The 12,895-nt window shown below is 37.3% G+C and overlaps 1 protein-coding gene and 1 non-coding gene across 2 annotated transcripts in view; both read right to left on the bottom strand.

Annotated features, from left to right (window-relative positions):
- LOC140155154 (uncharacterized) overlaps positions 1-12,895 on the bottom strand; it is a 261,547-nt gene that overhangs the window by 78,897 nt on the left and 169,755 nt on the right. The window contains 1 exon segment of the mRNA XM_072177880.1: positions 3,374-3,505. Coding sequence (XP_072033981.1) covers positions 3,374-3,505 — 132 coding nt within the window.
- On the bottom strand, positions 2,910-2,983 carry Trnat-ugu (transfer RNA threonine (anticodon UGU)). The gene has a single exon. It is a non-coding gene; the product is annotated as a tRNA-Thr (tRNA).

Here is a 12,895-nt window from a genome sequence, read left to right as displayed (position 1 = left end):
ATTAATATAAAGAACTAAACACAATGATACATAATGATGTACTTGCTAATGATTCATCTCTAGACATATTGCTTTCATATACATGAATTATTTCCTTAAATACTTTAGACAAGTGTAGGTCTGTTTCAAAATATTTTCAAACCTCTCAGATAATTAATTTAATTAAAATGAGCAGAACAAAGTTCGAAATACAAAACTTATGCCATAGTTGTATAAATGCAGAATAAATGGATTCTGGGATTCTTTATTAAAAGTCAATTTGACCGACATTACCCTGTAATTGCGTATCCTGGAACAATCCATAGTGTACCTCGCACGGGAATGCATACTGTACGCTCTCCTGATTGTGAGTGTGTGGCTTCCGGTAGAGAAACCCATGCAGGTTCCACATATTGTCATCTTCTTTCATAGTTTTTGTTTTGTACATGTTGTTTGATTGATTTATGCCCTACTGACATAAATTTCATTTCGATTCCCAGTATCATATCCTTCAGAAAAGCATATGAGTCTTTGGCAAAAGACCCATGCCATCAGTACCAAAGGGGAAGGCACGGTAGAGAGGCAAAGCCCCAACAATGCATGGGGGCACTAGCCACAACACAGTCTGTAACAAACCATCCATCCATTCTTTTTATAAGGATTTTTTTGTTAAATCTAGGAAAAAGTTTTCTATTCATTATGGAATTAGAGATACGCATTGATATATGTGTGAAGTACATCTTGCACCAATACGACCATCTTAAGAGAGAAAGTGGCATGTGGGTTTTCTTTTCCTCCACTGCATTTATACTTAATCACTTCATAACAGGAAATATTCATCCACATCAATGCTTTATAATACATTTCTTCAAACCAGAAGAGGAAGAAATGTGGTATGAAAATAACATCAGGGAAGCCAGTTGGGACAGAGAAGGGTGGCTCCATGCTTGGGACAAAACCTTGCAAATGCTTTCTCGCTGTCTGTCACAAGACCAATCAGATCCCTGACGAAGTCCTGAGGAACCCGATGCAATGCACCAATAGCACATAAGTCACAAATTCATTTCCATTATGCAATTTAGCCCATCCTACAGCTTTACACATGCCATCTGAAATATATTTTCACAAATTTGAATTGACAAGTGACTTTATTCTGGGCCAAATTATCTATAATCTTTATCAGTCTCAAAAAGGACACCATCCTCTACCAAGCACCTCTTAACACCACTGTCCAGAACATAAACACACAGAAAGTCCGCATTTATGTATCTTTTTTATGGGTGGTAATGATAAGAAGATAGCCAAGGAAATTGTGTTATCCTACAGTGTCAAGCACCCCATCGTACTCAACCACCACAGAGTCCTTAATCTCCTATAGGAACCCATACACCCAGTAATCCTTTCCCATCTCCTTTCCTGTAGGATTAGATTCCATCATTTATAAACAGATCCCACCAGACTCAGTTGATCATGCAACATAATTGAGACTTGTGTTTGTGATGGTACCCTACCGTTCTTTCCACTACTTTGCTTTGCAGGTGGGTCATTACATGTTTTCACCAATTGGCTGTGACGTAACTAGACTTTCATAAATGAGCGGGTTAGTTGGAGGGAAACATGTGCAAGCATTGGAGGAGCAATGGGCTATTCCATTTAAAATCCACACTACCCCTGTGGAACATTTTGGAAATATCTTGCACAGGGGGAGTATGAATTTCAAACGAAATGAGCACATTAGGCAGGTCCATTTGAATTTCATACACCCTCTGAGAAAGATTCAACATGAATCTTCCACAGAAGGAGGGTGAGTTTCAAATGGAGCTGCTAATGTGTTCATTGCATTTAAAATTCATACTCCCCCTGTGGAAGATATTTCCAAAATCTTCCACAGGAGTAGTGTGGAATTTAAATGGAATAGCCCAATACTCCTACTGTTACATCACTGCCAATTGCATAGTCATGTGTGACCGACACCATATAACAGGTTTTAAAGTTTGCAACAGTAACAATAATCTGAACCCTAAAGCTAGCCCTACTTTCCGATCTGTTGCTTTAGTCAAAGCATGGATGTGAGAGTAGACTGTACTGAATGTCTTTGCTTTAGTATACTATCCAGAGAGGTTGCGTCTCATGCTTCGAACTCGGTCCAGCCTTAAAAGCTGGGCTTGCGCTATGTGCTTGCTAAGTCCTTGAAGGCCACAACTACATTGAAGCTTGTCTGTATTTTTGTGGAAATACTTTCTATGCTTCCACCTGTGTGTTAGCACCTGTCCAAGCATAGAAAACTTCAAGGGCTATTGAAATGAGTAATGTATATAATCCAGGGGCGTAGCAAGCGGGGGACAGGGTGGACGAAGGGTTCAGGGGCCCCAAGCAAAAGAGACAATAAAATAAACGCTGATTAAGGAGATGCTAAAAGGCAGGGCCGAATTTACCTAGGCCAGGCCAAAATTTGGAGGCCCCAAACTCACCGTGAGGAAGGCATGTGCATCTAAGAGGCCAAGTTTGTTTTACAAATTTGGGGCCTACTATAAGATCGACAGTGGTGGTAGAAGCATTGCAAATGCGCGAAATATATTGTTAATTTTCAAACTCATTTTAGCCCAAAATGAAGGTAAATTCTGCTCTTGAAGGGCTAGTATGATATACGTGAAGCGCGCAAAACTGTGCAATTTTACCATATTTTGGTCCAAAACATGGTGTTGTCGGGCTAAGAGGGATGCACAGGGCAATTTGGGGGTCCCTCTGGCCCAATGGTAAATCCGTCCCTGCTAAAAGGGCCCCGCACTGTTGCTTGTCCATGGGCCCCCGAGGCACTTGCTACGCCCCTGCTATCAAGCAACTATACGTCCTACAACCAATGAACAAGAAACACATAATTTTTTATCAGGTTTACTGTCGCAAATAATAAAGGAGACAAGCAGAAAAAGTGATCCTGCCTGGGAATCAAACCCAGGACCTCAGGTTTACAAGACCTGTGCCTTAACCACTTGGCCACTGGAGCTTTGTGATTAGGCTGGTTGAAATTTCGAAACCTATAAGTCATCACTTAAACTTATCTCCTCCCCGCAAATAATTTCTATCGATCATGCCACTGTTTTTCCATTGAACAAAATGATAGTAAACTGCTTTAACACTAGACATTTGTGGCAAGATCAGGTAAAATTAGTTTTTTTAACTTTGCCCATTGAAGCTGAAATTCAGTGGCAAAGTGTTCATTAACTTGTAACTATGCTTCATAAAAGAGTGTGACCTACGTTTGAACTTAGCAAAGTTGCTTCTTATCTAAAGTCTCTTACTTCCAAAACTGCACAAATTCTGCAATAAAAATATGAAAACACTTAACAATAGTCTTACACATACTAATATATCAAGTACAAACATGCACACTTACCTCATCTAAACAGTGTTCATATTGGTCTCTCTGGTTCTCATTTTCCAGTACCAACGCTGAGTTCTCTGCCTCCAAGTGCTTGAGTCGTTCTACTAGTAGCGCCCTTTCCCTTATGCTTTCATCGTGAGTCACCTACAGAAATATGATTGTCAACACAACACACACCAATCAATTACAACAACCTGGAATGCTTGTTATCTGTCAAAGCTTACTTTCTGATTGTTTTTCTCATTTTTATGTTTGTTTGTTTGTTTGCTTGTTTTACACAAATTGTGACTTTAAGTGACCATCAACTTTGGTAGATACATATGTGACATGATGAAGGGAAATGAGTCGGATGTCGCTAACATTGATTTTGAGATATTGACAAAGAAAGTGTTAAAATTCTTTTGTTTTATATCGTTTTCAGCGATTGATAAATTGACGTAACTTTGCAAAAGAAAAGTCGTATCTACATGGGGTTTTCAGTTTTTGAAAGCTCTAAATATCCTCTTTAGAAAGATAAGTAAAACTCACTTTCGACCAGGGTCGACATGCAACTCATTCCCCTTGATCATGTCTAAGCAGGACCATAGCCAAAAAATCTTAAAGTCATAAAATCTGGGTTTTGAGGTCAACAAAACATATTTCTATATGTCAAATTTGACAACACGCCATTAAAAAAATCATAAGAAATGAATCCACAAGTGGGTCAAATTTTGACAATTTGTTGACCATCCACTTGTTTAAGTTAAATGATATGCAAAAGCAGGACTGAAGCAAAGTTAAACAATATGGGTGGCTGATCAAGGAGTGAGGTAACTAAGCTATTGTTTTATGTCAAATTTGACAACATTGATTAATTCCAAATTGACTTAACTTCAGCTTGAATACCTGCTGAATATCCAACACAAAGTTTAATAAACACTTAAAATTAAAAACAATAAACAAATAAACATAGATAATTCATAAAGACCTAGATAAAAACTCCTCTGAACTCATCATTAATAGCGTGCAAAAGATGCATTCTGCAATGTTCTGACGCTTTTATGTCAATTAGTGAATTAAGTGAATCTGTTTCTTGACACGCACTCCCTTGCTTTATACCAATGTTCATGATGAATAATTTATCAAAGTTATCTTTTCATCAGCAAATCATGTCTCATCTAATTACATGTCTCTTCCATTGACTTATTAGATCATGTCTTGTATAAGTTTTTCACAAGTGAAGTGACTTTAACTTGGGGTGTAGCCAGGATTTATCTTGGGCGGAGTATAGATTTGGGAGAAAATGGTCTTTTACATGACAAAGAATGCTATTTTAAAAACAAGTTATATTAAGTTTGATACAAGACCAGTTTAAACCAAATATTCATCGACAGACTAACAAAATTTCAGATACAATTTACTTAATTGTCTCGAGACAGCAGGAAAGCACAACAACGCAAAGAATAGACTCCGCATTGCCCCCACGATCATGAGGACCATTTAATACACATAAGCTTATTTATAATAATTTCACAATCTCATAGAAATTAAGACTATATTGAGATAATAACAGATATCATATCAATTAAACAAATTATATACATTGAGATGATTAATTGCAGCAAGCATTTGGAATTATTTATCATCTTCATATAAATCAATAAATACACAAATTATTGGAAAAATGTGTACAAGCCAACCATACAGGCTGGACAAACAAAAGTTGACTTCTGAATCACATTTAACCAAATTTCATCTTAAGCAAATCTTAAGCATATCTTAAACAGATACATCTTTGGATCAAACAGAGGATTGGATTGGAAAACAGCATTTTTAACCGCAATTAAATAATTAGAAATCTCCAAAAGAATAAACAATGCCAACACTAGCAAACGAACATTTTGTATTCAGCAAGATACGGCATCAATGCTTAAACCATTTACTGATATATAATCCACTGGTATTGACAACCAAGTAAATAAAGATACTCCAAATAAGCAACAAAGCATTTATAACCCTGGTATAAAAACGCAGCAGAAAGGGAGGAAAGCATGAAGGCAACCAATAGCCCACTATAAAACGCGGTAGAAAGTGGAGACAATCTACTGACGAGATTCTTCAGGTTTCAAGAAACTCCGTAACACATTCAAACACCATAAAACGCAGTAGAAAGTGGAGACAATCTACCGACGAGATTCTTCAGGTTTCAAGAAACTCCGTAACACATTCAAACACCATAAAACGCGGTAGAAAGTGGAGACAATCTACAGACGAGATTCTTCAGGTTTTGAAGAAAATCCTTAACACATCCAGGCACCATTAAACGCGTAGAAAGTGGAGACAATCTACTGACGAGATTCTTCAGGTTTCGAAGAAACTCCGTAACACATTCAAACACCATAAAACGCAGTAGAAAGTGGAGACAATCTACCGACGAGATTCTTCAGGTTTCGAATACACTCCGTAACACATTCAAACACCATAAAACGCAGTAGAAAGTGGAGACAATCTACAGACGAGATTCTTCAGGTTTTGAAGAAAATCCTTAACACATCCAAGCACCATAAAACGCAGTAGAAAGTGGAGACAATCTACAGACGAGATTCTTCAGGTTTTGAAGAAAATCCTTAACACAACCAGGCACCATAAAACGCAGTAGAAAGTGGAGACAATCTACAGACGAGATTCTTCAGGTTTTGAAGAAAATCCTTAACACATCCAGGCACCATAAAACGCAGTAGAAAGTGGAGACAATCTACCGACGAGATTCTTCAGGTTTCAAGAAACTCCGTAACACATTCAAACACCATAAAACGCGGTAGAAAGTGGAGACAATCTACAGACGAGATTCTTCAGGTTTTGAAGAAAATCCTTAACACATCCAAGCACCATAAAACGCAGTAGAAAGTGGAGACAATCTACCGACGAGATTCTTCAGGTTTTGAAGAAACTCCATAACACATTCAAACACCATAAAACGCAGTAGAAAGTGGAGACAATCTACAGACGAGATTCTTCAGGTTTGAAGAAACTCCGTAACACATTCAAACACCATAAAACGCAGTAGAAAGTGGAGACAATCTACAGACGAGATTCTTCAGGTTTTGAAGAAAATCCTTAACACATCCAGGCACCATTAAACGCGGTAGAAAGTGGAGACAATCTACTGACGAGATTCTTCAGGTTTCAAGAAACTCCGTAACACATTCAAACACCATAAAACGCGTAGAAAGTGGAGACAATCTACAGGCGAGATTCTTCAGGTTTTGAAGAAAATCCTTAACACATCCAAGCACCATAAAACGCAGTAGAAAGTGGAGACAATCTACCGACGAGATTCTTCAGGTTTTGAAGAAACTCCATATACACATTCAAACACCATAAAACGCGCGGTAGAAAGTGGAGACAATCTACAGGCGAGATTCTTCAGGTTTCAAGAAACTCCGTAACACATTCAAACACCATAAAACGCAGTAGAAAGTGGAGACAATCTACAGGCGAGATTCTTCAGGTTTTGAAGAAACTCCATACAAAGCATTCATTCCCCTTCTATAAAACGCAGTAGAAAGTGGAGACAATCTACTAATGAAATTCTTCAAGATTTCAAGAAATTCCATACAAAGCCTCTATTTTTAAGCATAAAGCAGCATATTTGGACATACCATTTTATTGGAGTATCTTTAACCATATTTAGTTACTGAATCACCCTTCCAGCTTTTGGGAGGGTGGGTGGGATTTTTGGTCCATCAAGATCGAAGGAACAATTGCAAGTGCATCACTAGGAGAACTATGGACATAACAAAGGAATTAAAAATAAGACGGGAGACCTGAATGGCTGCACACCACTAAAGTGACAGCTGACTGGACAGAAAAACTGAGCTTGTTGCTATAACAACATAACAACAACCCCTAAATTAAAACTGACTTGACCAGGAGAACAAAACACTTTAAGTGTACTTGAGAATGCTCAAGTGGGAATAAGAGGATAAGCCTCTACACCTAGATGCACATGACAGCCTAATGTCCCCTGCTGCTGAGACAATCTAGTTTTTAAAAGATTTGCAACTTTAAAAAACGGAATTTTGATTGAAAGACCTGTAATTCAAGAATAGTTTGCAAAATTTGTTTCCAACATGTGCAAAGATAAGAACCATTTGGGGCAAATTTCCTCATTTTCTGATAAAATGGAATATATATTAATTCCAAGTAATTTTGAGCAAACTTCTTTGTTGTAAGAGACTTAATTTTGATTTGGATAATTGTAACACTACAGGCCTATAGATGGGTGTGTTTTACAGTGTAAACCATATATTTCCAAGTTTGCTATGCAAATTCAAATTAAATCATTGGCATAATATCATTTTAAGCCTACCTAGAACAGCTTTGTGAAATTTTCGAGCATTCCTAATCGTGTAAATGGCAGGTTTAAGAGTGGAAACCATGTTTAAAAACTTGCTATACAAATTTACATGTTAATTCAAACTTTAGCAGGATACATTGTAGTGTAAATTTTTCCTTTCCCCTTTGCCCCTCCATATTGGTAGGGTGGTATTAAAACGTGTTTCGCACCTGTTGCTACAACCATTCACTGAACTTTTAAAAAAGTCTTTAATATTATGTTTCCATTATGATTATTTTGAATTTTGATGTGCACTATGTATTTTGTATCATCATCCATACTTTTATATATATTATTTAGCAATTGCCAGTGAATAAGTAGATAGTGCAGATGCAGTTTAACTTTGTCATAATGCCAGCTTTAAATTGACATCCACTTTAAAAATAGCAAATATTTTATTATTATTTTCTTTATATTTCACCAGTTATATTTGCCTATATAATGGATGAGTTTTGCATCTGAACTCTGCAAGTGCAAGGCCTTTGAAACATTTTTATAACACTTGCCATCCTTAATATAAGGAGACATATTTGGGAAATTTGCAATTATGGTTTAGATGAATGCACCAGTGATGATGGAATGAATGGTCAGTAGGTTTCATTGCATTTCCCTTACATTTCTTGATATATGTATGTGATCAACAATGGTATTAAGACATACATTTTTACCCTGAACAATTTTGACACCAATAATGTATGATTCATACAAGTTAATTGCTTACTTATTTGGTTAGTTGTGGCTATTTTTTCTGGAAGTTAGAACGTTTTTATAACCATAGAAATAGAATCCCTTTTTCACACATGCAAAATTCTAAAAATTATTGTTTTGTGGCATAGCCAGAGCTTTTTCTACATATAAATTTGGTTTCATACACTTATCATTTTTATTCAGATTCTGGTTCTGTCCAGGTACTTTAAGGGTAAGCTTTAGTACATTGAGTTATATGGGGGGGGGGGGGGGTCAAAAATTACCATGGTTACCAACAAAAAAAAGTTTGTCCAATAAAAATACTCTCAGAAGAAATGTTAGTTGTGGAGTCACTCAACTTAGCAAATTCGAAGTAGGAGTCTTCAGTGACAAATTTGGAATTACTTACAAAAAAGGGGGTCATTGTGTAAGAAACATTTGACTATAAAAGTGGGTCTCAGATGAGAAATCAAGGGAAAGTACACAATCAGTGAGAATTCAAAAGTTTTGGATCATTATCCATTACAAATACACACAATTTGGCATACTTAGGAGAAAATGTCAAAAAAGTAGTTCCTTGTTGTTGATATTACTTAAAGAGGAAATTATAATTGATTTATTTTCATATGTTACAATTTACTTTCACATCCTCTCCTAGATCCTTTCCTCTCTTGTGAGTATTTGTTAAAACCGGCTTATGTTTCTAGATACAACTGTGATTGTCGCTAATACTTCAATGGTCATTTTGCCTTAACGTGTCTATCAATGACTAAGCCGAGGAAATAGCGTCTATGACCAAAGTTTGTCCAGTCCAACCTCTGTTTTCCGGCCATGACGGGCTCAAGCATTGCATGGATAAGAGACCTGGATAAGATGATAATGTGTAATGCTACGTTGATTGTCCCATGTGTGAAATCGGCATAATAGGAAAGGAATGTATACTCATCAGTCTCTCATCATCATCATCAGTCAGCTGCGGAGCAGACTAAAAGCTTTCCACCAGCATGTCCAGGATCTTTTCCTGCGGGGGGCTCAGAGGGGCTTTTAGAGAAATGCGGGGGGCTTAATGGCTAAAATCGACTAAAAATGGCTGATTTTACATGCTTTTTAATAAAGTTCGGGGGGCTTCAGCAACCAAAGTGCCCCCTGGACACACCACTGCTTTCTCCAACTATTGCAATCTTGGGCACTAAATGTATACTAAATAAGGCTTTGTTGCAGATAATTAAGAAGTGGTCAAATGATTTAAAGAACTGAAATAAAGGGATATATTAGGAAGATTATTCAGTTGGAAAACAGAGATATCCATATAAAAAGGTCCTTGTAAATGAGGTTGAACTGCTATGGTAAATTTTTATAACATCCTAAAGTTTCTATAACATTCCAAAGTTCATTTTTCAAAACCAAGTAGATTTATTCAATAACCTGTCAGTTTCGAATGTCATGGTCGACATTCTTCTTCAGAGTGTTGAACTATGTCCTAACACCTTCCCCGACGAATTTTGGCCTGTAGGACGCAGTACTCACGGTGATGATGGGGTCATAGATGTGACTTCGAAAATGGGCCCGTCGTCCCCAGCCCTTGTCACCACAAGTACTGCGCCCTCTACAGGGCACGCTGAAATTTGTCAGGGAAGATGTTTGGAAATAATTCAACACTCTGAAGAAGAATGTCGCCCATGATGTTCGAAACTGTCAAGTTAGTGAACAAATCTACTTGGTTTTGAAATTATGAACTTTGTAATCTTATTTTCTGCAAACCTGATGAATCTATTTACGAACCTATGTATAAGCTTTTCAAACTTTTTAAAAGATCTCGGTATAAACCAGTCTCCCCCTCCCAACTTAAAATATGTTGGCTGTCTGCTGACTGTGAGTTTGTTGAGAGTGATGTCATACTTGTTGGTCTAATTTATATTTATTCCTATGATTAACACATGGAACACACCCAAAAACATTGTAACATGGTACCGGAACATTGTAACAAGGATACGGATTTGTCTGGTATATATGCGCAAACCTGTCTATATATTTATGTTATTAGACAACTTGATTATTGTTTGATTTTATCTTTTATTGAGTTATGGGTTGTCTCTGCCATTATACAAAGCAAAATAAATGGTTTTGCCACTAATTATCACATAATGCTAAACATCAAGCGCACAGACTGTGTCACCACCAATGCCTTTGTTTGTGCCATGACCAACACCAAGCCTCTTGTGGAATGTGTAAGAAGAGTGTATGTGTATGAGAACTACCTGCCAATTGGCCAAAAAGAGGTTTTCATTATCAATTGGCCCAATCAGCAACATTGTTAGAACAATTTCACCACCCAAAAAAATTGGGTGAATTATTTGCAAAGCTTCATTCTGATTGGTGATTAAAGTAAAGATATCAAGTAATTGACCAATCAGAGGCAATGTTAAATCGGCAGGTAGTGTTCAGGCGGTTAAATTGTATGCTCTTTACACCCCACAACAAGGGAAAAAGAGACCAAGTCAGCAGCATACATCATTTCTTACATGCAGCTCCTGCTTGGGGATAGTGAAAGCATGTTCCAACCAGACAATTAATATCTGTGGCCCATGATCACTTCAGCCAAATTTTCTTTGCTCCCCTTCTTCAAATTAACAATAATTTTCCCTCAAATTAACAACTTGTGAGCATATATTTCAAGAACAGTCGCTATTCCTATGCTACTTCTTCTTTTTTGTAAAAAAGGCACATTTTCAGTGAATATAGTAAATAAAAGAGGAAATAACTGTTCACGATGTCAGTAACTGTTCATGATGTCAGTAACTGTTCATGATGTCAGTAATTCCGTGTGACACATGGAACTAATCCATTAGTCATGACAAGAGGGGAAACAACCTGCTGCTGACCGAGTCGTCGACTACAGATTTCCCATCATGTCCTCACTAATTTTCCCTCTTACAATGTCAAGAGTTGTGTGCTAACTTGGGGCTGCAGCATTGTACTATTAATAAATAAAAATGTTGTCATTACCTAGCTGGGGGGTTTACACCCCCCAGCTAGGTATTGTAATCGTTCGGGTTCTTCCGCTGGCAACAAACCACTGTAATCTTCCCGTTTTCTTCCGCTGGCAACTAAGTGAAATTGCACATGTTTTTGTACTTTATGCACCAAACCCTCTATCTTTTTAACCAAATATCCCACAGAGTTGTGCGATATGTCAAACTTTTCCTCTGGTCATAAGGAACAAAAAGTCAGTGGTCACATCTCTGTTGGATCATTGGTTAATGAGATATAGTCACTTTTTGTACTTTATGCACCAAACCCTCTATCTTTTTAACCAAATATCCCACAGAGTCGTGCGATATGTCAAACTTTTCCTCTGGTCATAAAGAACGAAAAAGTCAGTGGTCACATCGCTGTAGGATCATTGGTTAATGAGATATAGTCACTTTTTTGTACTTTGTGTACTTAACCCTCTATCTTTTTAACCAAATATCCCACAGAGTTGTGCGATATGTCAAACTTTTCCTCTGGTCATAAGGAACAAAAAGTCAGTGGTCACATCTCTGTAGGATCATTGGTTAATGAGATATAGTCACTTTTTTGTACTTTGTGTACTTACCCCTCTATCTTTTTAACCAAATATCCCACAGAGTCGTGCGATATGTCAAACTTTTCCTGTGGTCATAAAGAACGAAAAAGTCAGTGGTCACATCTCTGTAGGATCATTGGTTAATGAGATATAGTGACTTTTTGTACTTTGTGTACTTAACCCTCTATCTTTTTAACCAAATATCCCACAGAGTTGTGCGATATGTCAAACTTTTCCTCTGGTCATAAGGAACAAAAAAGTCAGTGGTCACATCTCTGTAGGATCATTGGTTAATGAGATATAGTCACTTTTTTGTACTTTATGCACCAAACCCTCTATCTTTTTATCCAAATATCCCACAGAGTCGCATGCGATATGTCAAACTTTTCCTCTGGTCATAAAGAACGAAAAGTCAGTGGTCACATCTCTGTAGGATCATTGGTTAATGAGATATAGTCACTTTTTATACTTTGTGTACTTAACCCTTTATCTTTTTAACCAAATGTCCCACAGAGTTGTGCGATATGTCAAACTTTTCCTCTGGTCATAAGGAACAAAAAAGTCAGTGGTCACATCTCTGTTAGACTTCTCCGTAGTCCACTTGCCAATTGTGCACTACTCTGGCTATCACATTTAAGCTTAAAACTCTGATTTAATTAATGAGTGCACAATTGATAGATTTTCACAACTGATCTTTTCAGTCACCGTCGCCTCTGTTTGCTAGCTTCCCAAGTGGACTACTGACTTTGCCTTGAGAGTTAGGCCAATTTCTGGCCTAACTAAAATTGGTGATGATGTAATGCATCTTTAAAAATGAATCTGGCTTGTGATTGGTCGCCCAGATCTCGTTATTGTTTAAATCCTCCCGACGCGCATACTGGTACCATTATAATTATACATG

This window comes from Amphiura filiformis, chromosome 6 (genome assembly GCF_039555335.1).
Source record: "Amphiura filiformis chromosome 6, Afil_fr2py, whole genome shotgun sequence".
Taxonomy (NCBI): domain Eukaryota; kingdom Metazoa; phylum Echinodermata; class Ophiuroidea; order Amphilepidida; family Amphiuridae; genus Amphiura; species Amphiura filiformis.
The sequence above is the reverse complement of the archived record's forward strand: the minus strand, read 5'-3'. Positions and strand labels throughout refer to the sequence as shown.